The sequence below is a fragment of the Chionomys nivalis genome, chromosome 8 (assembly GCF_950005125.1).
Source record: "Chionomys nivalis chromosome 8, mChiNiv1.1, whole genome shotgun sequence".
In the NCBI taxonomy this organism is placed as follows: Eukaryota; Metazoa; Chordata; class Mammalia; order Rodentia; family Cricetidae; genus Chionomys; species Chionomys nivalis.
Window position 1 is genome coordinate 70,002,908 of NC_080093.1, and position 27,413 is coordinate 70,030,320.

Genomic DNA, 27,413 nt, shown 5'->3' on the forward strand with positions numbered 1-27,413 from the left:
TTTGACCTTATCCTGTGCATACCAGGCGATATGTAAAATAATAGAAGTTGAAAGATTCTTCCCTAGAGCTTCTGAAAAGGAAACAAATGGAATGTTCATGCAAGAGAGACTGGTCAATTAGCTATGACATAATTTCTCATATCAAAATAGTATGCAGCCATGAAAAAGGAGGTGGTAAGTATATAGGTAGGTAGATAGATAGATAGATAGATAGATAGATAGATAGATAGATAAATAGATCTATCACACACACATACACAGATTCATCTTCACAATCTCATTCCTTAAACCGAGATGCAGAGTCAGAGCCACACACGTGGAAAATGCTGCCATTCGGTGAGGAAAGACCCTACACATGTTTAATTGTGCATGTATTATCTCCAGAGGACTGCACAAGAAAATGGTAACTATGGTGACTGCTGGAGAATGAGGCTGCTGGGGAGCAGGAAAGGGCAAGCATAGGAAAGACTTAGCCTCCAACATGCAACTTTCCACATGTTTTTTCTTGTTGAGTGAGGGTCTCACTGTGTAGCCCTGGCTGACCTGGGACTCACCATGTAGACCAGGCTGGCCTCCGTTATCTGCCTGCCCCTGCCGTCAAGCACTGGGATTAAAGATAGATGCCATCTGAATGCTTCTAAATTGTGCCACGTGCGTGTTACCTCTTCGAAGAGCATACACATTTGAGGAAGTGAGATAACTCAAATGACAGTGGCACGTGCCACACGAGCCTGAGTTTGGCTTCCAGGAGTCTGCAAGGTCGAGGAGTTCCAGACCAGCCAGAACTATAGAACAAGGGGCGGGCGGTCAAGGGAGACACAGGGGTGGGCAGTAAGGGGAAGAGTGTGATCTGTGAGTCCCCCACTGCTGTCTTATGGTGCACATCTTGGAACCATCCCAGCATGCCTTGCAAAGGCTCCCCAAAGGCAGGAGCCCAGGAGCATGGCAGACAGTGATGAGCCTTACCGATTCAGAGTGGGAAAAGCTCTGTCCCACACACACTTATGTCCCGTTCCCCTGTCATTTCTTGAGTACTTTCTAGGCAGCAACCTCCAGCCTCACAGCCCTTTAGGGAGACAGACACACAGGTGATTCCAGCAAGCCAGGTAGGCAGAAGGGTGAAGGACGGCCCCGAGCGTCTGAGAGCGTCTGGAAGGCAGTCAGGACCCTGAGTGTCTCATGAACAGTAGATATGGAGGGCATGCCTGTGATCCCAGCACTCAGGAGGCGAAGGCAGGAACCCAACCCTGAAGCCAGCCTGGGCTATGAAACACAATCCTATCTCAGAAAAAGTTAATCAATCAATTGAAAAGAACTTAGAATATAAAGAGTGGCCTGAAACCAGTGTGGCTAGAAGCTTGAACGATGGGAAATGGGATGAACAGGTAGACAGGCTGGCGGGGAAAGTCTCATACAGGTGGTTTTCGTGTAGCATGTTGGGTGGGAATGGTTCTTGCTGAACAGGTTGAAGTTGGGTCTTAGGAGGCAGGAGGCAGGAGGCAGTGTAGCTTAACCAGAACAAAGGCCTTGGCTTGAACAGGAGGGAAACCTGGAGAGGGAGGTTTCTGCCTTGCCTTGCCCTCCTCCTTTCCCCTCTTGCCCCTTCCTCTTCATCCCCCGACCCCACTTCTTTGAGACAGAATCTTGGTATACATCCCAGGCTGGTCGGGATCCCTGATTCTCAGCCTCTCCTACCTTGGATTGCAACTGTATGCCCCATCTACACAGAGAAGCTTCCTATCAGAAATAGCACTGGCAGATGCTCACCTGGGAACTGTCAGGTAAGAAGGAAGACCTAAGATAATTCTCGGATTCCCGGTAGAACGTCTAGGGAAATCATGGAAGCACTGATTGAGATGGAGAGAGAGGAGCAGGCTTGGAGAAAGAGAATGGAGAGCTTCGTGTAGGGTTATTGCACTCGAGATGTTTTTCGACACGGAGACATAAAGCAGGAAGTTGGGTATAGGAGTCTGGAGCGCTGAGGAGAGGTCTGGGCTAGAAATATACATTTGTGAGTCATCAGCATATAGATGGTATTTAAAGCCATGAGAATGGATGAGATCACCTAGGGAGAGGGAATATACATGGAAAGAGAAGGCCGGGGCCCAGCCAACAGAGGAGTGTGTGTGTGGGGGAACTAGTGAGGGTCAGGGCACCCTGCTGAGATGCAAAATAAAAAGGGAAGTAACCCCCACTGGTGGACATCAGCAAAGGGGCGCTAGTGAGGCCAGTGGAGAGCAGAACGCCCCTCAGGAGGACTGAGGGTGCGCAGGTAGCAGGTGTCTACCAATCCTGTCAGGTGTCTCTTTCCCAAAGCAAGGTGCACCTGGTGAGCTATTTCTCAGGCTCCCACAAGGCAGAAATTGCCCATCCCTCCCTCCCTCCTTCCTTTCTCTCCCTCCCTCCCTCCTTCCTTTCTCTCCCTCCCTCCCTCCTTCCTTTCTCTCCCTCCCTCCTTTCTCTCCCTCCCTCCTTTCTCTCCCTCCCTCCTTTCTCTCCCTCCCTCCCTCCCTCCCTCCCTCCCTCCTTCCTCACATGTTGGTGTGTGCCATGGGATGTATGTGGAAGGACAGCCTCACGTTTCTGCCTCACCTTCTGCTTTGAGACAAGGTCTCTTTCTCTACTTTCCCCAGCTGGCCAGAGAGCTTCCAAGAAGTTTCTGGCCCCATCCCTGTCCTCTCGTCTCCAAGTAGAAAGGCTGGGGTTACATGTGTGCAGATCTGTATGGATTCTGGGGACTTTGGTTTGTTTTGTTTTGAGCCAGTGTATCATTATGTATACCTGGCTGTCCTGGAACTCACAAAGATCCTCCTGCCTCTGCCTCTCTGCCTCTGGAATCATGCTCTAAGCCATAAACCGAGCCCAGTGCAACACAGAGCAGGAGCCCCGTATTCTCTCTCTCTCTCTCTCTCTCTCTCTCTCTCTCTCTCTCTCTCTCTCTCTCTCTCTTTTCTTTCTTTCTTTCTTTCTTTCTTTCTTTCTTTCTTTCTTTCTTTCTTTCTTTTTTTCAAGACAGGGTTTCTCTGCAGCTTTGGAGCCTGTCCTGGAACTAGCTCTTGTAGACCAGGCTGGCTTCAAACTCACAGAGATCCTCCTGCCTCTGCCTCCCGAGTGCTGGGATTAAACGCATGCGACATCACTGCCCAGTCTCCAGTACATTTTCTAATTAATGATCAGACAGATGAAAGGATGGGAGATCTCCTTGAGGGAGAAGGGTCGCAACTGCCTTACTGACTGGCTGGTAAAATGGGGGTGGGTTTTTGTTTGTTTTTGTGCATTGATAGTTTGCCTGCATGTATGTTGTCTGAGTGTGTCAGATCTTAGAGATAGTTGTTAGCTACCATGTATGTGCTGGGAATTGAACCCAGGTCCTCTGGAAGAGCAGTCAGTGCTTTTAACCACCGAACCATCTCTCCAAGACCAGGGGTTTTGTTGTTGGTTATGTGTATGTGGGTGGGCTGTGCATTTTTGTGGGGTCACATGCATAGAGGGCAACAGGCACATTTCCTCAGGACTTCTCACTTTGGCTTCTTCCTCTTTTTTTTTTTTTTAAAGACAGGGTTTCGGCTGGGCAGTGGTGGTACACACCTTTAATCCCAGCACTTGGGAGGCAGAGGCAGGTGGATCTCTGTGAGAGCTAGGAGCTAGTTCCAGGACAGGCTCCAAAGTTACAGAGAAACCCTGTATCAAAAAAAAAAAAAAAAACAACAACAACAGGGTTTCTCTGTAGCTTTGGAGCCTGTCTTGGAACTCGCTCTGTAGACCAGGCTGGCCTAGAACTCATGGAGTGTTGGGATTAAAGGCATGTGCCACCACCACCACTCGGCTTCCACTTTGGCTTCTTGTTTGTCTTTCTTAAGCAGAGTTAGGAGTTGGTAAAGCTGTTTTAATATAACTCAGACGATCACACCTGAGTACACAGGCTTCTCAAAAATCGCAAAGGTAAACCATGCCAGGTATGGGTGCTATGCTATCCCCAGAGGGTAGCTTCTGCCTGTTTGTTTTTTTTTTTTAAAAGCAGGGCCTCTCATACATTTTTTTAAATTTCAAATGGGATCTTTCTTTTTATATATATAGTTTATTTATCTATTCCATGTGCATTGCTGTTTTGCCTGCATGAGAGTATCAGATTTAGAGACAGTTGTGAGCTGCCATGTGGGTGCTGGGAATTGAACCCTGGTCCTCTGGTAGAGTAGTCTGTGCTCTTAACCACTGAGCCATCTCTCTAGCCCCCAAATGGGATCTTTCTATGTGTCCCTCCTGCTCTAACCTCCAGAAAGCTGGCATTTCGAGGTGTGCATCCCCTGCCTAGTTCTCTAGGTGTTTTTGTTGAGAAAATAAAAGCTGAGCCAGATGTAGTGGCACCCGCTTTTAATCCCAGCAGGCAGAGGCAGGCGGATCTCTGTGAGCTTGACGCCAGCCTGGTCTACAAGAACTAGTTCCAGGACAGCCAAGGCTGCATGGTGAGACCCTGCCTCAAAAAAACAAAACAAAACAAAAAGAAAGACAAGAAAAGCAGATTGTGGTAAGGTTGTTAGGTGGAAAACAGGTGGGTTGTCAGTGCGGGAAAGACAGAGGCGCCTTTAAGGAGGCGCCACCTAGGGGCCAAGCGGAGTAACAGAGTAGTTAGGAGTCTCAATAACAAGCGCAGTTACCGGCGCTACCAAGGAGATCCTGAAGTGTCCTTGGCCCCGCTGGGCTGGAATACATTTGTGATAGACAGGCCTAACTGCCAATCAGAGGCGAGCTACCTCTTACAACTCGGGAGGGGAGCGCAAGTCGCAATTAGGGAGTGACACCAGGAGGACTGTGGGAGCTAGAGGGGTGAGGCGGGGATGTGGGGGTGTGGTGTGGTGGTGGGTGCGCACACATGCCAGCAATACCACCAACGGAGAAACTGACCTACGATGAGGTGAATCAACTAGATTCTTTGAATGGCCACAAGACTAGCCTTGGGATAAACTGGGGGGAGTTCCCAGAACGACTCCTGACAGCCAATCCCGAGAGAGGAACCTGCCTGCCGCACCCGGTATGACCTGCGGGAGCCAGGGTAGCACGGAGGAGCATTGCTGCCACCTGGTGGGGAAAGACGGCTATTTCTTTTGTTCCTCATCTCTGCGCTTCTATCGTGGCTGAGTGCTAAGACCAAGCCTGGAGATGGATGGATGCAGACCCCTGAATCTGGGGACAGAAGGCAAAGGGGAACCCCAGATAGAAAAATGCACACCCTTGGGAAGCGTAGAGCCTCAGCGCACCTCTCTTCCCACTGCACACTGGTTTGCTCCTCCCTCTTAGGGCTTCTGCAAATTACATGAGCCAATCTGTGCAAATTTCTTGGCATTTTAATAAGCATTCGATAAACAACAGTTGTGGTTGGTCCAAAGGACAACTGGAGGTGTGTAGCCCACTTCACCTCCCAAATACAGCTGCGCAAATACATTGTCGTATAGTCCCAGTAAGTTCCGGGACGCCAGCCGGACGCCAGAGACCGCTTGACTGAACCCAAGGCCTTGTGTACACTACTGAGCTACACCCCCAGCCCCCACAACTGTTGTATCAGTACCATCCCTGAGGATGAGGCTCAGGGGGTTCTTCTGCGTCAGGAACTGGAAGCACCCCACAGTCAGACTCCCGGAATGACTCTGGCCTGTGACATCATAGAATCCTCCGCACTTAGAGCAGGGAAGGGGTTATGGAGCTGTGGCAGTGGGTGCCCGTGTGCCTGTGGATGTGGATGACTGAGCTGGGGGCTGTAGAGACAGGTGGGAAGCTGGGCTCAGGAACGGCAGGAGTGAAGGAGGCTTGAGAATAAGGAGGAAGCTTGGCTGTGATCAGGAGGCTAGCCCAGCCCCAGGCCTTTTTCCCTTCCTCTCCCCTTCCCTTTCCTTCCCCTCCCCTCCCTCATTCTTCCCAAGTGATAGGATTAGAACCGGGAGCCAAGGCACTTGGGCAGGCTTTTCTCTTCCATTCTGCATCCAGGTGCTGTCCTCCCTGTCTCAGACATGGTGGGCATCTAATAGGAGCTCACCCAGCCCAGGCAACAAAAGGAGCAGGGCCCTGAGTTTGCCTGGTTTCTCGGGGTAGGCACAATGGGCCCAAGGGACTCTTGTCACAGATTTTGCTTTGGTTCCTAGCACCCAGAAGAGTTGGCACCGACGCCTCAATACCAGAAGCCAACTCTGGACTCTTTGTAGACAGGCCTGACTTCTTTGATTACCCAGACTCAGACCAAGCTAGCCTTTTTGCTGTGGCCCAGTTTATTGGAGAGAAACCGGTGACCTTTGTAAGGACAGGTATGAACTGCCTTGATAGAGGGGCCTGCCTCCCAGCAGGACCTGGGAGAACTCTGCTCTTGTCTAGCAGATTCCGGCCCTGGGCTCTTTCAGCACATTCTGGTGGGCGCATTGCTGTTGGCCTTCTTCCTCTTCCTTCTGCAGTTCTGCACGCACGTGTGAGTCCTGTCTCCATGCCTTGCCCTACCCCTTCCAGAGAATGCAGGTCTGCTATGAGCCCTCCCCATTTGATCTCTCTCCACACTCCTCAGGAGCTTCCAGAAAGGGGCCTGAGGAGCCAGACAGGAGCCGTGGATTCTGCTGTGTGCTACGTATCTACTGGTCTTCTGTTGAGAAATAAAGGCAGTGCCTCCTTCCTTCTTGGCTGCCGCAGTGACTCTTTATGTGGCCATCCGCTCCCCACCCCCTCCTCCTTCCTTGACTGCCCAGTGACCCTCTTATGTGGCCATCCACACCTCCCCTTCCTTCCAGGCTGCCCAGTGGTTCTCCCTGTGGCCATCCACCCCACCCCCATGCCCTCTGTCCTCCCTCTATGTATCTGTCCCCTTATCTCCTCCCTTCCCGGCCCCCAAAAAGTGGACCGGAGAGCCTTGCTGGCGTTCACGAAGATCGTCTTTATTAGCGGTCTGTAAAAGCACCTCCCAGGGTCTGTGACCCCAGACCGGAGGAAGCCATGAGAGATCTGTAGCACCAGGGACAAGCCAGGGCCCGAGGGCGAAATGTGCAGCCTAAGAAGGGACTGGCGCCCTTGCCTGCCCCCAGGGTTGCTCAGCACTGGGAAGGTTGTAAGGGAGCCTTCACCTCCCTCCCCCTACCCCAACAAATCGGAGACAGGCGAAAAAATAAATAAGGTTCCTCAGATCGGTCTCCGCAGGAAGGAACTGTAGGGGTCACCTGCCCACATGGAATGAGTTAGGGTGTCTTCTCTCTCCCAGGTGATGGGGAGCAGGGAGGGATTTGCAGCAGCGGAGCTGGGATGTCCTTAGCAGCAGGGCTACCCCCTTGTCCCTGACACCTTGGTCCCACTGAGCCCAGCTCTCCAGATCTCGGTACAATGTCTGACACTCCCGCTTCCCTTCCTTCTGTTAGCATAGAGGCCGGAAGAAGCTCTTCATCCCGGTCCAGGTCCCCTCTCTCCTTGCCTTCCACTCCTCCGACCTCAGCTCCTGAGGGTATTTAGTTCCTCCCTGTTCTGAGTCTTTCTGTCTTGGGGTTGTCAAGGCAAGGGACTCCTGGCTCTCACCCCCTACCCACTGGCCCCAAAGCCCTGTCTCCGCGGGGCTGGGGAGGAGGGCTCCCAAGCCCCAGCCTCAGTCCTGAGTCTGACAGGGAGAGGGTGGTGGGGGACCTCGAGGTCGGAAGAGGCGGCAGGCCCCGCGGCAAATGAGGAAGAACCAGTACAGCTGGGGTGCGAGGAGCAGCGCGGCACCCAGGTTGACGTGGGCCGGGATGGCCAGGGGCACTGAGAGCAGGGGCAGGCCGGCATGGCGCCCATAGGCCCAATACAAGTAGGGGAAGAGCAGCACCCGGCAACACAGGAAGCTGAGCAGCATCAGGGCGCCGTTCACCTTGTGCAGCAACGTGTGCTGTTGCTTGTACTGTGGACAGAGCAGCATGGCAGGGCAGGGAGAGCCGTCTCCTTGCCTGTTCCAACAGCTACCTGCCCTCCATGCCGCCTATGGCTCCTCCCACACCCGGCCAGTGCTCTTATTCTTGGTCTTATTCTTTTTGTTGTTTTGTTTTCAAAACAAGGTTTCTCTGTGCAAACACCCCCGGCTGTCCTGGGAACTCACTTTGTAGACCAGGCTGGCCTCGAGCTCACAGGAATCCATTTGCTTCTGCCTCCCAAGTGCTGGGATTAAAGGCATGCACCACTGCCACACCGCCCAGCCTTATTCTTGCTATGTAGCCCAGGCTAGCCCCAAAGTCATAATCTTCCTGCCTCAGTCTTCCTAGTGCTAGGGCTGTAGGCACACACCAGCATGCTGGGAGGTTGCATGGTCTTTGGAGGATTCCCTAAAGTCCCTGGCCATGCCCACCCCACGGGCCCTCAGGCCCTCAGATCCACTCTCACCTGGATGAGGATCTTGCCCAGGCAGACGAAGGGCGTGCTCACTTCGGCCATCAACATGCAGCCCAGAAAGAAATCCCCCTTGCCCTGCCGCCACACCTGAGGGAAAAGGCAGGGCCTGAGGAGCTGTGTCTGCATGCCTGGCTCCTGTCACCTTCAGAGACTCTGTGTGTGTGTCCATGTGTGTATGCACATGTGTGCAGGCATGTATGTAGAAGCCAGAGATCAATTTCCTCAATTGCTCTCTGTCTTATTGTTTTGAGGCAGGGTCTCTCACCGACCCCGGGGTTCAGTCACTTGGTTGCCCTGGCCAGCGAGCCCCACTTCCACTGCTTTCACTTCCCCAGAGCTGGGATTAAGCCCAGCTTTTCAAGAAGACTCAGGCCCTTGTGCTTGAGAGCAATTATTGTATCCTCCTCGGCCCTATTGCCAAGCCCCACCCCTTCTCTCTGAGACAGGGTTTCTCTGTATAGCCAGAGACTGTACTGGAACTCATTCTGTAGACCAGGCTGGCCTCAAACTCACAGAGATCCGCCTGCCTCTGCCTCCCGAGTGCTGGGATTAAAGGCGTGCACCACCACCGCCCAGCAGCCTTTTCTTTTGTAAGACAAGAGTCTCGTGTACCCCAGACCAGCTTCAAACCCACTGTGCAGCTGAGGGCGACTTTAAACTTTTGTGTTCTCACTTCCACTCTCAGGAGCGAGGGTTACAAATGTGCTGTCTGGCCTTACAAAATGCTGGGGATTAAACCCGGGGCTTCACACATGCTGCAGAAACACTGTCAGCGGAGCTACCTCCTCTGCCCAGAGAGACATGTCATCCTGGAATTTGAGCCCTCTGAGGGCACTGCCAAGCAGGGGTACTGCCTGTTTTACAATTCTCCGACTTAGGAAGGCTTGCCTCACACCACAGAGAAGGACAACCTCCCAGACTGTAGCCAGTGCTCTGAAGCACTGCAGACTGACTTGGAGCTCCTGAGGTCCAGGTAGAATGCTGCTCAGGAAACCCACCCTAAACCCCACTGCCCGGGACCTCTGCGCTGCAGTGCTGGCATGCTGGGGCGCAGCAGCTTTTAGCAACCACCCCTAGCTCTGCTGACTCCAGGAGGGAGGACTCACCACTGAGAGTGGGAAGCACACCAACACCATGGCCGCATGGTGGAGCACCATGAGGAACTCCTTGTGCAGGTAGCCGCGGACCACGGCCCAGGTGCTGCCCAGGGCTCTGGGCGTCCCGTCTTCCCCTCCGTGCCCTTTGACCTGGTGTTTGTGCCAATGGCAGAGGAACATGGCGTAGATGTCATAGATGAAGTAAGGAACCGCAAACTGTGTGTAGGCCGAGGACAGCCAGTGCCTGCAGGGAGGAGAACGGGAAGAGGAAGCAGACAGGTCAGAGGGGAGCAGGATGCTCAATAGGAGTGAGCTAGCATCCCCGGGGTTTCTCAGAACAACCCCCAAGGCTTGAGTTGCAGATGCCAGAGTTGAAGGCTGCTAAAGGTGGGGATCCACCATTCAGCTTCTGAGGTTTGGGGCAGACATCACAACCCACATGTCTCTGTCCTTTTCTCTCCAAGGGTCTTTGCTTCTCACCCTCCACCCACCCCTGCCTCTGCAGTGTCGTAGGGAGAGGAGACCAGAGCATCGATGAGAATGAGATGCTGGCAGGTACAAAGATGGCCCCCGTTAGCACTTCCAAGCACCATAGCGATCCTGTGGCTCAGCACCAGCTGATGCGACAGCTTCTCACATGCCAGACACTACACAGGTACTTAAATCTTTACACAGCAGCAACTCGGTCACTGCTCGTGAAACCCTCTGTCATGGAGAGGCTAAGTAATGCAGCCAAGGGATAACCACAGGAGTCCTTGCCATCAGCCCCACTGTCTCAAGAAGGTTAGAGAAGGGTTGGAGCCCATCCCTAGTGAAGCAGAGGGCCGTCATGGCAGCTAGCCTTAGCTCTGAGGTGGTGTGCCTATTGTTAGTTCAGGTCCGGCCAGCAGTAAAGAGAAAATGCTGAGCAAAGATGCCAAGATGAGAGAAAGTTCTACAGACTTTGGAGTAAACAAATACGGGAAGCACAAGAACAGGCAACGCTGCGCTTTTTCTCTTGAGTCAGCAATGAGGCTTTCTCAAGGCCAGGAGTCCTCAGGCGGGCCTGGGGTGGGGGTGGGAGATAGAGGGAGCAGAGCAAAAGCCAACTGAGCTGGCCACCGTACACCAAGTGAGGGTTTTGGAGAGGGCAGGGGGAGAACTGAGGGTACAGGCTGGCTGGGGATGGGATGAGCACAAAAATAGCCCCAGCTTTCCCAGGATGGCTGGCTAGAAGTGGGGAGCAGCCCACCCTCAAAAGGACCCACATTGCAATGGTGTAGGGGAATGTGGCCCAGAATCATGTAGGGAGAGATGGGGAGAGGCTTTGGTGAGAGATAGAGAGCAGAAATACTGGCAGGATCCAACCATGCTCAGAGAAGACTCAGAGCCTGCCTAGGGACGTGCTGGAAGAATGATCCCATGAGACTCTGGGCTATGGGGGAGCCAGAGGGGCTCAGGCTCCTGAGCTGATAAGTGAGGTGTCAGATTCTATCTCTGCTCTGTCAGCAATTAGATGCTCAGAAGCAAGAACAGCTGTTACCCCGGATTAGCCCTGACCCTCCCACCTACCTGAGGATTTAAGGGGGAACAGGGTCAAGACCGGACTAGGGGGTGGGAATGCAAGAGCCAAAAGGTGGCCTCTAGGTGGGAACAGGTAAGGAGGAACTGCCTGGTGCCCAGGCTCCTTTTGAACCCTCTGGCTGCGGAAGGCATTCAGAGAGGGCAAGCGAGAGTCAAGTCACGGAGAAGGATCCTGAGAGTTAAAGCCCTGCACCATGGAGCCAAGAACTGTTCTAGGCATTTAGCGCTCAATTCCTCCATGCAGAAGCCCTTCTGGGGAAGGATGTGACCTCACTCTAGGGCTTAGGAGGAGAGAACTCACTCACCGGAAAAAGAGACAAATAGACACCAGAAGGCGGGTGGAGACCAGGGTCACCCAGACAATGTCCCCTGAGGCTCAGAGGACACCACAGAAATCCAGAAGAGCCAGAAAGTATGAGTGAAACTGTCCTGAGCACACCGCAAGCTTGCAGCAGCCCACCGCCAGATAAAAATAGGCTGTTCAGCACCACGGACAGGGCCAGTGTTTTCCCCTTCGCCCTCCTCCCGCCCCACCTTTCAGGCATGGACCTTTTTGGCAAGCACCAAACACTGCAGTCGCTGCCAGTGCCAAATTTTGGCCTCTTCACCCCACCCCGCCCCCACTGCCTGACCCTCAGGGGCCTTATGTCATCTCTTTCTCTTCCCCCTGAGACAACTGGACTCCAGAAGAAGTTGAGAGATGAGCCTGGCCTGGTGAGGAGGCACTCAGGAAGGTTCTGGATGGAAACAGAGTCTGAGGGATGCAAGAGTTGGTTGGCATTTAGAACTCATGACAGGAGGCCAGGAAGCTGCCTGGGAATTACTTTGAGGAGTTTCTTTGGTACCCATCCCTGCTTCCTTGCTTCTGACCTTTAGGACAGGGTCTGATAAATTTATCCCTGGTATTGAGTTGCAATAATCACATGAACTTGCATGGGCCCAAGTTCAGGGACCACTACAGATCTGGAGGACCCTGGTTCCCACACCTCCGCTGCTGGGGCATGGCAGATTTGGTCATGGGGCACTTACTGGTCGTCAATGATGTGCTTGCAGGAGGTGGAGACTATGTAGCCAGCTGTGGAGGCCATGATGGCTTGGACAGAGGACACCAGCCTAGGGAAACAGAAGGAGGGAAAATAAGGCGTGTGCCTCCATTTCTCTTCTTGCTGCCACAGTGGACCCTGTGCTTCTCGGGGGCCATTTCTCATCAGCCTCCCCCGAAGCCACGCTCTCTCGCTATTGCTTTCAGTAAAGCCACGCTTAGCTGCGATCCCTCAGTTCCCGCCTCTCCAAGCCTTCTTCACTCCTAGTTTGTGAGAGTAGAGTCTCCTTCCTCCCAGGACACCAGGGAGATCATTCTGAGGTGAGCCAGTGCTGGGAATGGCTGACAGTGAGGTCTCTCCCTGGGGGGGGGAAGGGACCCATGAGGGACACAGGAGTCCCCAGTTGCTCCTGCACCATTTGGTTACCCCGTCACTATGCTTGTACCTACAGTAACTGGCCCCACAGTGACCCCAAGTACCCCCGCCACTTTCCCACTATTTCCTTGACTGTTCCCATGGTCCTCTTCCTGATGGCCCTATTCTGAGGATACACGAGTTTCCCCATCTACTTCTCCGTGCCTTGACCCGCAAACACTAGCCCCAAAAAATGCGATCTCGCCCCTTGACTTGCTCCTTGTATCTTGTGGGACTCTTTGGTCACATGCTGGCCTGCTTTAGAGGGTGGGAGAGGGACAAGCAAGAAGATCAAGCTGGATAGTAGACCAGATGGCCGAGTTTCAATGAGGTCTCGGGGGAAGGTGAGGTCCAAGGTGGGGAGGAAGCTTGCATCTAAACCTCCCCACTGCTGCAGAGCCCAGGGAGGTGCTGGGGCCCCTTCCCCACGAATCCTGTTTGGGGGAGAGGGGCTGAACTCAGGGAAGGCATGCCATTTACCTGGCGGAGACAATGACAGCATCGGCTTCCTCCCAGCGCAGCTGGGGCAGCCTCTGGAGCGTGTTCTTGGATAAGAGGAAGAGTCCGGGGAACACCACCCCCCCAGCCACCATTGGGGTGAGCATGGTGACTTGGACCCAGGCAGGGAGACCAGAGGGGCCAGAGAGGACAAGAAAGCCAAACTGAGGGAATCAGAGGTGGAGAAAGGATGGCAAGCCAGAGAAGGAGAGAGAAAGAGGGAAGGGAAGGCACAAAGGGGCCAGGGCGGGGACAGGAGGGCTAGTCCAGGGCGAGGGAGAAAGGGGCTTCAATGAGGCTGGGGACACAGAAAGCTAGCTAGGCAGAGTGGAGAGGGGGTGGGAGGACGCCAGTGAGAGGGATGGGAAGAGATGGCCAAGGGAGGACCTGGTGAGAGGACCAAGCAGGAGAGGGGACAGGAGGAGGAGGAGGAGGAGGAGGAGGAGGATGCAGTTGGGGGAGGGGAAGGAGAGCCGCGGCAGGTGGGGGGGCTTACGTGGAGAGGCTGGGAGGGCCCAAGGAGGCGGGGTGGGGGGGAATGATGGTGCCAACCCAGAAAAAAAGGAGGGAGGGAAGGACCGAGGCAAGCCGAGGAGCAGCCGGGCAACTGGTCACCGGTCAACGCGGCTCTCCCGCCACCACAGGGCACCACCGCCTCCTCTTGCTGCTGCCACAGCCCCAATGCCCTGTGCAGACACTGCACATGGCATGGCAGAGTTGGTGCCCAGCCCCCTGCCCCCTCTGTGAGGAGGGGGAGGGGGAGGGGAAGCCACCAGCTTGGGGAGGGTGGGAGAGGGGGAGGGAAATGATGGCACCGACCAGACACCAAGAAACCGGACCTGCGGCAGCTTTGTCTCCCATGCAGCTCTGAGCCACAGCAGCGGCTGCGACAGAGATGGGGGGGGGACAGAGAAAGAGGGAGGGGGAGGCCCTTAAAGAGACAGCAGCTGCAGCGCAGGGGGCTGCTAGGGACCAGGGCTAGGGGAGAGATGGCTCTTCTCTTGGGAAAGAAGGTGGCCCCGGACTCCTTCAGCTGGCAGGGCGTTCTGAGCCCCTTTCCCATCAGCACTTTGGAAATGTCTGGCACTCCTCCTGCTAAGGCTTATAAACATTAATGTGTGTCCTTTAGTGACCTGCAGGGATCTCAGCTCAGGGGTGCCCACTCCAGCTGAGAAGATTCCCCGGGGAAGGCAGCCCAAGTAGGTGGGGCCTCTTGCTTTGCCCCAAGGGAACACTGAAGGCATGGCTAGGAACACAACCACCGCACAGTGCCCTTCAGAGCCAGAGCCCCCCCCCCCCCAGTCAGGAGTGGAAACTCACACGCACCAGGCACCTCCCATGTCCTCCACCTCTCTCTACCTTGTGTCTTTGCCTTACTGTGAGGACAGCACCAGGCTTCTAGCTCAGCCACTTTCTAGAGGTCAGGAAATGGTCCTAAGGCGTGAGCCCACATCGCCAGGGTCAGAAAGTTAAGAAGAACTAGAAACAACGCAGGAGGCTCTCACGTGAAAGCTAGCCTGGGCTACAGGGAAAGTGCCAGCCTCGGGGAGAGGGGAGCGAGAGTGGGCCTGAGAAAAAGAAGATACTGCCTCGAAAGCCCCTGTGGCTCCATGGAAGCCGGACCCCTTCCTCAGACTGCGCGGCCTCCTGGGTTCCCTTCTCCTGCTACCTTGGCTTCTTTTCTCCTGCCACTCCTCAGAACGGTCTATGAAGGAGGAAGAGCCTGGGGGTTGGTTGACTCAAACCCCTCATCTAATCCAAGGGAAAGCAGGGCCAGTGCTTTGGCCAGGGTAGCTTAGGCCGGGTACCCCATGGCTGCTCCTCGCTGGAACATGACCTTCCTGGAGGCCTGCCTTTCCCAAACCCAACAGTCCTTCAGACTTGTATAGCATGGGGCCTGACATCCTAACACTGCAGTTTGAGTTTCTGGATGACCCTGAGATAAGTCTCAAAAATCTACTGACAACTGACCTTTCTAGCCCACAGCCTACTCCCTTGTGCGCCCTAGAGGAAGGGGATGATTTGCTGTTTTGTGCTTCCCTCTAGTGGCAGTTTCTGGGAATGGCTGAGGGAAATCTAGGCCCAGGCAAGCGCTGGAGTCAGTGTGGGCACCCATTGTAGACCTGAAGATCTAAGAGAAAGAGCCCACCCTCCTGGGGATTACTACAGTCTGGGCACGGAACAAGAAGATTTTATGTTGTTGTTCCTTTGACATTTTAGGGTTGAGGAAGGAGAAACCAAAGCTTAGACCTTTAAAAGAGCCTTGCCAAGATAACATAAACTATGTCTAGCTTGAGTTTGCTTTAATCCAGGAATTGCAGGCAGATTCCTGGGAGTTCCAGGCTAGCCAAAACTACATAGGGAGATCCTGTCAGTAGACAGATGGACCTAGCCTAGCCTGAAATCCTAGTGCTCGGAAGGCCGAGGCAGGAGGCTCACCAAGAGTAAAAGAATAAAACAAAAACAAGCAAATCTGAAAAAGAGTTAAAAGATAGCCTGGGCTACGGAGTAAGATCCTACCTCAAAACACAGAAACACAAAAACCCAAACAACGAAAACATACACAGCGAAACAAAGACGAGCAAAAGTACAGGAAGCCCAAAGTCGGGCTGATGAGCTGGCATCAAAGCCCCTTGACTGAGGACTACAGACCTGGTCAAAGGGCCGTAAGATGACTGTGGACAATGTAGATTAAAACAGAGGGAGACGGGGGGGGGGGGCGCTTGGGTGTCTACGCTTCTGATTTGTGTTATACAAACACCTTGGTAAATTCTGCTGTTGGGGACAAGAGACACAGCTCAGTGGTTGTCTAGCATTGCTGAGGCTCTGGGTTCCGTGCCCAGCACTACGCACTCCCTGTCCTCGCCATGCCCTGGCAGCGCTCAGGTTTATATTAACAGCCTGAGGGTCCGACCCATCCCACAAACATGTTTGCCCAGTGCGGTGTTGCCAGCAGAAGATAGTATCTCCTTAAATTGCAGTCTGAGTTATCAGTTAAAAAGCAACACACACTTGCTAGAAGGTGATGGCGCACGCCTTTAATCCCAGCACTCGGGAGGCAGAGGCAGGCGGATCTCTGTGAGTTTGAGGCCAGCCTGGTCTACAAAGGGAGTTCCAGGACAGGCTCCAAAGCTACAGAGAAACCCTGTCTCGAAAAACCAAAAAAAAAAAAAAAAAGCAACACACTTCAGTCCAGCAAATGAAGCTGACTGTTGCCAGGCCTCATGACTGAGTTCATGGAGGACTGGAACCCACGTGGAGGAGGGGCAGAACCGACACCTGCAAGCTGCCCTCTGCCCTCCACGTATGAGCAATGGCATGTGCACCCCCTCTGACAACTCTTACAAAAACTATTAGCTGATTTCACCTAAACACTGAGTGGCAAGCACTTTGGGAGACCAAACCAGGAAACCCCTGGTATGAGGCTCAGTTGGACTACAAGGTAAAGCTGCATCTCAGGAGAACAAAGATTGGGAAGCAGCTGGGTGGTAGAGCACCTACCTGGCTCACACAGGCCCTGGCTTGGGCCCACATGTTGGCTCTGTGATACCTTGCTGGGGCTAGGACCCTTCTGCTCTCGCTGGGTGCCCTGTGAGTCCCACCCTCCACCTCCCCAGAGCCCAACGGCCCTTAGACACTCATTCCCATGACCCACGTATGTCTCCGTGGAAAAAAAGAAATGGTCGTTAGTATTAAACCCATTTCCAGATGAGGGTCTGAGCTCAGAGAGCCAGTGACTTGCAGAAGATTCTACTGAGGCAGCTCCACTCACTCTCCCCTGCAACCTTCTCTGAGTCCACTCCAATTCCTCAAGCTGCTGCCTCAGTTCCACCAGCCCTGGCCCCAGGAGAGATAGCCCACCTTCCCCTCTTACTTTGATGCCACCAAAACAGCCTCTTGCCTCTCCATCTGCAAGTTGCTTTGGTTCTGCAGCCCCCAACAGAGGCCAGCAAAGCACAGTGGGAAGAAAACACAGCCCAGCAGGAAGAGCAGGGCCATGCTGGTCTGCAGGAGAGAAAATATGACCATGAAAACAATTCTCTTTGGATACTCCTCCCCACCCCCAGCTATGGTCTGTAAAGACACAGGGCCCATGAGTCCCGCTCCTGGCCTTGATTGTACTTCACATTTATCCAGGACATCTGGACATGTAGCTCAGGCTAGCCCTGAGATTACTATATAGCCAAAGCTGGTCTTGAACTCCTTGTATTCCACCTCCACCTCCTCAATGCTGGGGTTAAAGTATGTGTCAACACACTTTACAGCTGTAACCCAGTTCAGACTATTTCAGTTTTTCCTAAACCCCTGGAGCTGGTGTAGACCCCTAGAACTTATCCCAGTACTCAAGAGGCTAAGGAAGAAGAATCACAAGCTGGCGAGAATCATGGGCTACCTTAGAAAGACCCTATCCCACAAATCAAAAACAGAGGGCTGGAAAGATGCTTCAGTGGCTAAGAGCACTGGCTGCTCTTGCACAGGACCTGGGTTTGGTTCCCAGCACACACGGTGGCTCACAACCGTCTGTAACTCCAGTTACAAGGAACCTGTTCTGGCCTCCTTGGGTACTGCATGTACGTGCAAGCAAAACACACCCGCAGACATACAATAATTTTTTTTTGAACAGGGTCACTCTATGTAGCCTGGCTGTCCTGGCTACATAGACCAGGTTGGCCTTGAAATAACAGAGATCTGCCTGCCTCTGCCTCCCAGTGCTGGGATTAAAGGCCTGTGCCACCATTATTGGCTAATAAATCTTTAAAGGGGGGGGCACTTGCCTAGCATGTGTGAAGCCCTGGTTCAATCTTTTGCATGTGCGTGCACACACACACATGAGAGGGGGGGAGGGGAAACAGAGAGAGGGAGAGGGAAGGGAGAGAGGAAGGAGGGGAAGGAAAAGAAAAAAAGTAAAGAGAAAACTCCACAACCCAATTTCTCTTTTTTTTCACCCTAGTGATCCATGTTGCTCAGCGCCCCCCACACAGCCTCTGCAGATACACACCCGGCTCTGTGTTGTCTCTCAGACTTGTCACGAGCCTCACCTCCCTGGGACAAAGGTGGGAGGGCAAGGGAGAGGCTGATGCTTCTCCTCGGCACCCAAACTTGGAAAATGGAAGGGAGGGGGTGTTCAAATTGTCAAAATACTTGAAAATTTAAAACATTAAAAGAAAGATTTTTTTTTTTTTTTTTTTTTTTTGGTTTTTCGAGACAGGGTTTCTCTGTGGTTTTGGAGCCTGTCCTGGAACTAGCTCTTGTAGACCAGGTTGGTCTCGAACTCACAGAGATCCGCCTGCCTCTGCCTCCCAAGTGCTGGGATTAAAGGCCTGCGCCTCCACCGCCCGGCAAAAGAAAGAAAATTTAAAAGATTATTATCCCATAAAAATAAAAAAAGGGCCAGGTGGTGGTGGCACATGCCTTTAATCCCAGCACTCAGAAGGCAGAGACAGGCAGATCTCTGTGAGTTCAAGGCCAGCCTGGTCTACAAGAGCTAGTTCCAGGATGGGAACCAAAAGCTACAGAGAAACCCTGTCTCGAAAAATTCAGAAAAAAAAAAAAAAGAAAAAGAAAAAAAAAAACTACAGTGAAACCTTGTCTCAAAAATCCAAAAATAAATAAATAAATAAATAAATAAAAAGGAAGCAGAAACCCTGGAATGCACATCTTTATATATTATGTTTGCCTGGAAAAGCCTCTCCTCTCATCCACAGCACGGAGGAGAGGAGTCGGGGAGGCCCAGGAGCGAAGGAGGGAGTTTGTAGCCTGCCATCCTGCTTCCTATGAGGGGTTTTTAAGGGACCATCCCAGCACAGAAAGAAAGTGTCGAACTGCAAGGGCGCATCCGCTGAGGCAGCCAGACAGAAAGGAACGTCAGCCTCCCATTGGCGCGGAGGTGTCCTCACACTGTCCTTCCATTGGCCAATTTCTTGACACAGCGCCCTAGCATTTGTTTCTGTTCTCGAAGAACGGAACGGGGCAAGGAGTTCTAGTGCTTTAGGTAGAACTGACCAATTGGAATTTGCTGATGATTTGATAGACAGTTACATTTCAGGGTGGAGCCCGCAAGAAATTTGGAAGACCGCACGTAATAAGCTGACAGTTTCAAGGATGGGAGGGTCTGCATCTCAATATCAGATGTTACAGATAACTAGAGAAACGCGTAGCATGGAGGGGTGATGTGCCCCAAGTTCCAGCTACTCATGATTCTTTTTTTCTTTATGAGACGTGGTCGCTCATGTACCCCAGATAGATTGGCCTCAGATTCATTACATAGCTAAGAATGGGCTTGAATGTATTTTGTTTGTTTGTTTTTTGTCTTTGTCTTTCTTTTATTTTTTTAAAGATTTATTTATTAATTATGTATACAGCATCTGCCTGTATGTATGCCTGCAAGCCAGAAGAGGGCACCAGATCTCATTACAGATGGTTGTGAGCTACCATGTGGTTACTAGGAATTGAACTCAGGACCTCTGGAAGAACAGTCAGTACTCTTAACCTCTGAGGCATCTCTCAGCACCTTTGTTTTTGTTTTTCAAGATGGGGTATCTATAGCTTTGGAGCCTGTCCTGGAACTCTCTCTGTAGACCAGGCTGGCCTCCATCTCAAGGAGATCCACCTGCCTCTGCCTCTTGAGTGCTGGGATTAATGGCCTGCACCGTCACCTTCTGGTTGGCCTTGATCTTCTATCTCCCAAGTGCTAGGATTACTGAAGGGCATTACCGTATCTGGCCTCATGCAGTGGTGGCATAAAAGCCAGGGCTTCACGCTTGCTTGGCAATGCACATTGTAACTGAACTACGTCTCCAGCGCCCAAGACCCTGTCTCTGAAAGTAAATGTAAGAGGAGCTGAGTAGCCGGGTGGTGGTGGCACACGCCTTTAATCCCAGTACTCGGGAGGCAGAGGCAAGCGGATCTCTGTGAGTTCGAGACCAGCCTGGTCTACAAGAGCTAGTTCCAGGACAGGCTCCAAAACCACAGAGAAACCCTGTCTCGAAAAACCAAAAAAAAAAAAAAAAAAAAAAAAAAGAGGATCTGAGTAGGCTCAGTGGTAGAAGCGTTCCCAACATTCACAGGGCTCTGTGTTCTCTCCTTGGCACCCGCCAAAGGAGAAAACCAACAAATAAAACACACACACACGGCCTGTCATTCCCAAAACTTGGAGACTGAAGCATCAGATCACAAATTCTGGGCTAGCCTGTGCTATGGAGAATCCTGCCTCCAAAACCCCAAGCCAAACCAGAGCAACCAGTGGTGGGGTGTGGTGGTAAGCAGCCTGCTGTATGGCTTCACTGCTGTGATGTAACTGAGTGAAACCCACCAGAGCCTTCAGCTTGGGGAACCGTGAGGATAGCAGATCCCAGAGAAGGGTGAGAATGCAATGTGTCCACGAGACTGTAAGATTAGACATGGCAAAACTTTGGTATTGTTTCTAAGTCTCACTGTGTAGCTCTGACTGGCTTGGAACTCACAGAAATCCTCTGAGATCCACCTGCCTCTGCCTCCCCAGTTCTGGGATTAAAGGGGAGCTATACCACACCCAGTGATTTGCTGGTTTCTATAATATTATTCAGATGTAGAAGTTCTAAAGGAACTGAAAGGGGTTTATTTGGTTTGGTTATTCTTTAGTCCTGGGGATTGAACCCCTGACAGGGCCGTCTCCATGCCCTGGGACAGCTAACTGTTTTCTTCTGAACGTGAAGCTTACCCTGAAATGTAGGGCCAGGAGCAGGGATGGATGGGTCAGACCAGAGTCTCACTGGAACCTTCTAGAATCTTCTACATTCCTTTCTTTCACTGTCAGTGCCGTGTGACTTCAGCCAAACAGCCGGCAGCTGCCCAGGGTTGTCTGAGATGTGAAAGACAGGAGACACAATAGCTCACTCCAGCTTCAGGACCCACGGAAATATGCTCTCCCCTGTGCTCTCCCGCCGAATTACCCCCAGCCCAGTTCACTTTCTCCCAGTACTGATGGCCCTTCTAGGCAGAGTCCTGGGATTTTTTTTTCTACATTCCCTGCCAAATACATTTCATGATTTTGCAACCCACCAGTGGGTAATGGCCCGCTTAAGAAAATCTGGCTTTATTGCAATCCTCAAAAGCTACATCCCTAAGGCAGCTTTCATTACTTTACCCTAATCTATGCCTATAAGGAATTTTTTTTTAAAGATTTATTTACTTATGTAATGTTTATTGGGGGGGTTGCCTGCATGTATGTCTATATGAGGGTGTCAGATCCCCTGGAACTAGAGTTATAGACAGTTGTGGACTGCCATGTGGGTGCTGGGAATTGAACCCAGGTCCTTGGGAAGAGCAGCCAATGCTCCTAACAGCTGAGCTGTCTCCCCAGCCCCAAGGAAAATTTTAATAACACATGTATACTGTATATCTGTTTATATGTGTGTGTGTGCTTCAAAGAAACTTAATAGGTTTTTTTGTACACTAAGAATCAAGTTTTCATCGAATCTGGTGGTTCACCACTGTAGTCTGGAACACTCAGAAAACCGAGACAGGAGGATTGAAAAGTTGATGCCAGCCTGGGTTACATAGTGAGAACTTGTCTCAAAAACACAAGGGCTGGCTGGGCAGTGGTGGTGCACGCCTTTAATCCCAGCACTCGGGAGGCAGAGGCAGGCAGATCTCTGTAAGTTCGAGGCTAGCCTGGTCTACAAGAGCTAGCTCCAAAGCTTCAGAGAAACCATGTCTTAAAAAAACAAAACAAAAAAACAAAAACCAAAAAACAACAACAACAAAAATGCACAGGACACCATCATGAGACTCAGGTTCTGAGCCACACATGGGCCTGGTAGCCAATAGGACAGTATCAGTTCCAGCTGGATGGGTTATTTCCCCAGCACAGGGGAGGCCGAGGGAAGAGGATTGCCATGAGTTTCAGGCCACTGTTTGAGACATACTGCGATTCAGAGCAATCTAGGCTACAGACCGAGACTCTGTCCTCTTCCTAAATAAATAACAAAAAAAAGCAATAACATACAACTTTAATCCGGCACTCAGGACCCCGAGACATTTGCTTGCTTTTTTCCTTTTTTTTTTTAACCTTTACCAATGCCATGCAGAATCTAAATTCTTTAATATGTCTCTACTGTCCTCACAATTCCCTAGATGCCCCCACCCTCTGCACAGAGAAGTTGTGTGACATGCTCCAGGTTGTGTGTGTGTGTGTACTTGTCGTAAGTAGTTCCTGACATAGCTGGGATTTGTTGTGTGTTTGCGGCAGTGGGGAGGTTGGTTGTTTTTGTTTTATAAGACAATTCTTGCCTAGAACTCAGAAGTCTACCTACCTCAGCTTCCCAAGTGCTGGTATTTTTTTTCGAAAAAACCAAAAAAAAAAAAAAAAAAAGACCCTGTCTCAAAACAAAGCAAAAGGGGAGGATGGGGGAGATGCCTAGCCATGGTAAGCTAAATAGAAACAGATCACCCAAAGGACGTTCTTTACTTCCAACCATTATCACCTGCCAGTGTAGGACTCAGCCATCGAGTTTAATGGAGGCCTGAGTCTCAATAGTTCACCCTGAAGCGATACCTGGTTGCAGGAAGAACCACAAACTGAGATAACCTGAGCACCACCCAAGAACAGACTGTCCCGAGGAAATGCCTAACATTCCAACCGCTGTAGATAGGATCACCTTGCCAGCACACACCAGGACACCCCTAGACAAATGTCAGCCAATCAGGGTTCCTGAACCTCACTCAGAAACCCCTCACCCCCACCTTTCCTAGTATAAAATCCCAACTCCAACTGAGCTCGGTGTCTCTTTGATTATTTCAGTATGTTGCACACATGGAGAGACTGAGTTTGCAAACTTGTATAAAATAAAGGCTCTTTGCTTTTACATAGGAGCCTCTGTCTCCTTGTTGGTTTTGGGGAACTTCGCTGATCTGGGCATAATACTTAGTGGGTGAAAGTGTTTGCTGCTAGCTCCTGTTCAATCTCCAGATCCCACACAAAGGCAAAAGAAGAGAATTGACCCCACAAAATAGTCCTTTGCCTTCCACACTGTGGCATGGGGCACCTGTACTCACACATACCACACACACACACACACACTTACATGGTAATAATAACATTTTTTTAAAGAGGCCAAACAAGCAAAAGTATAGAAAGGATAGAAAGGGGGCTGGAAGGAAAATAGTATATTTTAGCAGGCATGTATGCCTTGGAGTGTGTGTCTTTGTGTGTGTCTGTGTGTCTCTGTGTGTGTCTGTGTGTCTTTGTGTGTAGGTATGTATGTCCTTGCTAAACTGGCGTGCCACCTAAAATAAACTCAGGATAGGGTATCCTCCGCCCATTGCTCAGGTTTAAGTGTTCTAGAAGTCTCTGGCCATGCCCGGAACTACAACCAGGTAGGTTTGTAGCCACTGGACATGGCCTGTGAAGGGGCCATGTGGGTGGTGCTCAGGTGACTTCTGTGTCCTTCCCTCCCTCTGCCTGGCTCACCAGGGAAGTCTCTCACCCCTGCCCCACCCTTGCAGACCTGTCCGCAGGTTCCTCTGGGGCTGGGGAGTACCATTTCCTGTTGCTTTGGGCTCCCTTATCCAAAGGCTCCCAGGCTCTTCTTCAGGACCCAGGCAGATGGCAGATGGGGGCAGAGGCAGGTGTGACATCCCGAGGCTGTAAATAAGTAACGGCTGAATGGGCCCTGGTGTCTGTTTCCCACCTAATACTCCAACCCGGCGCCAGCACATTCATTATTTAGTTCTGTTTGTACCTGTCCTGAGTTCGTACAGTTCCAAGAAGGTCTGGTCCTCCCCTTTTTCCTGACACCAGAAAAAAACCAAGCTTCACAATAGGTGGGATGGAGACCGACAACCACGGGTACACTAATCTGTTCTTCCGTAGCTTGTCTGTGTGACCTTAGCTAAGCTTTGGACGTTTCCTGAGCCTGTCCTATTGCCTGGGTCTGAATCCTGGCTTTGCCACTCACTCCCTTGCCGGGAGTATGGGTGGGGCTCGACTCCCCTGAGTCTTGGGATGCTTATGTACAAATAGGGACACCGGCAGGAACTCTACAGAGGGCTTCACAAGGCCGGCATAAAGTGCAGTTCCGGTAGGAGACCTCTCTGGGGTAGTCATTGATGACTGTCCAGTTATGTGTGTTTCCATGGGACTTGGGATTAAAGCGAAGAGCCTTGGGCATGCCTTGAAAAACTCTACCGTTGAGACACCTTGCTCTCAGCCTGTGAGACAGGGTTTTGCTGTGTAGCCCTGACTATCCTCAAATTAAGGCTCTTCCTCTCTTCTCTCCCGTATTCTGGAACCACAGGTGTGAGAGATGCTACTTTGGCTCAGTGCAAGAGCAGCTTCTTCATTCTCACGTGGTCAGGGCCTAGATACAGGCCTTTCATTTTCTTTGTGTTGTTTTTTTGAGATGGTTTCTCCGTGTAGTTTTGGCTGTCCGGAACTCTCTCTGTAGACCAAACTGGTTTTGAACCCAGAGATTCACCTGTCTCGGCCTCCTGAATGCTAAGAAGAACAAAGGCATGGCCTCCACCCTCTGAGGCTTGCATTTTCATATTAGGAATGCTGAGAAAACTCCCCCCTTCTCGTGTGTGTTTGTGTGTGTGTGTGTGTGTGTGGAGAGAGAGAGAGATGCACTCATGCTACAGCCTGTGTGTGTGTAGATCAGAGGAGTCTGTTCCTTCCTCCCACCTTTCCTTGGCTTTTGAGGGTTGAGTTCAGCTCATCAGGCATGCATGTCTGAGCCATCTTGCCAGCCCAGGAGCCTTTTCTTAGTATCTAGAAGCAACGCTGTCCGATAGCCAATGGAGAGGCCGAAATTATTAGATCAAAATGATGCTTGATTGACTCCCTCTCAGGGTCACACCCAAGCCTGCCTAAGCTTCCCTCATCTGCTGGTCCGTCTGGATCTCCCATCTCTCAACCAGTCCATGATGATGGGGAACATGGTATCCTCTTCTCACTCTTCTGGGTCAGTTCAACACTATCCTATGTGACATCTTCAGCTGTGAACTTCAGGTAGAAGGAGCATGGCAGCCATTGGTTACAGTAAAGTCAGTGTTCCCTACCTCCTACTGATGGTATAACGTGGGTAGAAGTGGGGCCTTGGCAAAGCGAGACACATACATCATCCCTCCTATTGGCTTGTCTGGTGCACTGTCTGCCCTCCTACACACTGGAGGAGCCAATGGTAGCAACAGAATACCGTCAGCAGTGAGTCTGGCCACTGTAGAGCATGGGTGTGCCTGGGGTCCTTGCCAAGGCTCACATCTCTCTGTTGGAAGGGGCTGAAGACAGGCAGTGGGGGGCTGGGGGAGCTTTTCCTTTCCTACAGCAGAGAGGAAACTGCCCTCATCCTGGTCCTTGAGACTCAGAAAGAAGAGAATCTCAAGGAAGCAATCTGATACCGCTTCAAATTAACCAGCAATGCTGACTTCAGGGACTTGCCGAGCACTGTTCCCTGGGCTCAGTCATTCCTGAGAAGGCCAGAGGCGGCATAGGAATGGCTGGGACCCTGCTGGTGTGATTGAAGGCTGAAGGGGCATTCAGGACACAGAAACTGTTGTGTGACAAAACTTTTCTCTGGGGAAACACACACCCCACCTACTCACCATCTACTCACCCCAGATAGGCAGCCCAGGAAAGACCCAAGTACACATATCGCCAAAGTCCTACTTGGTTAGCCAATGAGTTTCGTCAGGGTTACTTACAGAAATATGGGTGTGGAGTTACTTAGAGGAGCAGAAATGACTCAAAGACATGTGTATGGTCAGAGCCCACCCCAGGGTAGGTAACAGCGCAGAAAGCCGAGAACCAGGAGCACACTGCACTAAGCAGGCTGCTCAAAGAGTGTCCTGCCCACGTGACTCAGTTGGCCTAAACCTACTAGTCTCAAGGATCTTCACAGTTTGTCTTGCTGGAGAAGGACTCTCAGCAGGTGTCACTTACTCCAGCAGGTAGGTAGAGGCCTAGTGAATCTGGTCAGATTCAGAGACTTCCTGAAGCTGTTTTGAGTTGTCTACCTTCCTGTTTCAAGAGCTTCCCTGCAAGACGAAATGCTTCAATCTTGGAGGAATCTGTATATAATAGCGGCACAGAGCCTGACATATATTTATTTGTTTGTTTGTTTATTTTCCTGAGACAGGGTTTTTCTGTGTAATAGCCCTAGCTGTCCTGAAACTCACTAACTCACTTTGTAGACCAGGCTGGCCTGAGCTCACAGAGATCTACCTGCCTCTGCCTCTGCCTCTGCCTCCCGAGTGCTGGGATTAAAGGCGTGCGCCACCACCTGACAATTTCTGTGGTGTAAGGAGGCCCATGGGAGCAGGCATAGTGGTGCACACCTTTAATCCTAGCACTGAGGAGGCAAGGCAGAGGCAGGCACATCTCTATGAGCTCAAGACCAGCCTGGTCTACATAGCCAGGGCAGCCAGAGCTACAGTGAGACTCTGGGGCGGGGGCGGGGAGAGAGAAAAACAACCTAAAATAAAATAAAAAGCAAATAAAAATATAAAATAAAAAGGAAGTCCAGGGGAAGCCGCTTTGGTAAGTACATCAGGAGAGGGAACCCTTTCACACAACAGGTGTGGGTGACACTGTATCACAGGCCTCCACAAGAGCTGTGTCTGTGTGTGTGCAAATGCACATGCATGCACACATGTGCAACCAGAAGGTTAGGAGTGACAAGGAAACTGAGCACAGCAGCAGCCGAGGGAACAGGTGCCAGATAACGCTCCCTCCGCAGGTAGAGTCAGAGCTGGATTTAGAGTCTTTAGTGTCGGGGACTGTTGTCTTCTGGGCGGTCCCAAGGCCAAGTACCAAGAGCTTGGGTCATGGAGATGAATCAGGAAAAGCAGTGCAGCCCAGGCAGTCTGACCCAGGGGCCAGGCAGATATGGAGACATTCAGTACCTGCAGAGAGCGGAGCCCAACATGGTAACTTCCGCCGCAAGTGGGCAGCAAGACCCTGAAAGGGCACAGCTGAGCACAGGCCTGAGGGACGAGGAAGGAGTTCAAGAGAGGGAAAGGGAAGGGTGTTTTGGGCAGAGGGCAGAGCATCCCCGAGGCCTCAGAGCTGAGACAGTGCATGGCTCAGCATCCCTGAAGTAGATCTTCCGTGGACCACCGAAAGAACTGATCAGACACAAAGTAGTATCTATTTCTAGACGTATGTATGCCTTGTCCTCCAATAGAAAGACAGCAGGAGGGAAGGAAGTTTGCTTTATTCTCCGAGCTCTGGAGAGAAGCCAGGGGAGGCTGAGTAGATGCTTTGAGTCTACTAAGGCTGTGTTTTATCCTGCAGTCAGTGGGTGTTGGTGGTTCAGCATAGAACAGGACCAGGTGTGAGCACCACACTCAGGGGGCTGAGGTCACTGCCGTGAGACCCAGACCAAATTACACTACATGGTGTGAGTTTCAGGTCAGCCTGGGTCACAGATCTCGTCTTAGCAAA

General features: G+C 51.7%; 2 protein-coding genes across 2 annotated transcripts; one reads left to right on the plus strand and one right to left on the minus strand.

Annotated features, from left to right (window-relative positions):
- The first annotated feature begins 5,692 nt into the window (after positions 1-5,692).
- On the plus strand, positions 5,693-6,566 carry C8H16orf92 (chromosome 8 C16orf92 homolog). The gene is made up of 4 exons (XM_057777020.1): positions 5,693-5,762; positions 6,135-6,293; positions 6,364-6,451; positions 6,545-6,566. The coding sequence occupies exons 1-4, from the start codon at positions 5,693-5,695 to the stop codon at positions 6,564-6,566; spliced, it is 339 nt and encodes a 112-aa protein (XP_057633003.1).
- A 321-nt stretch (positions 6,567-6,887) lies between these two features.
- On the minus strand, positions 6,888-13,861 carry Tlcd3b (TLC domain containing 3B). The gene is made up of 5 exons (XM_057778521.1): positions 12,974-13,861; positions 12,066-12,149; positions 9,483-9,717; positions 8,368-8,463; positions 6,888-7,891 (listed from the first exon to the last, which is right to left on the minus strand). Exons 1-5 carry the CDS (start codon positions 13,096-13,098, stop codon positions 7,604-7,606), a joined length of 828 nt encoding a protein of 275 aa, XP_057634504.1. The 5' UTR covers positions 13,099-13,861; the 3' UTR covers positions 6,888-7,603.
- Between the last annotated feature and the right edge of the window lie 13,552 nt (positions 13,862-27,413).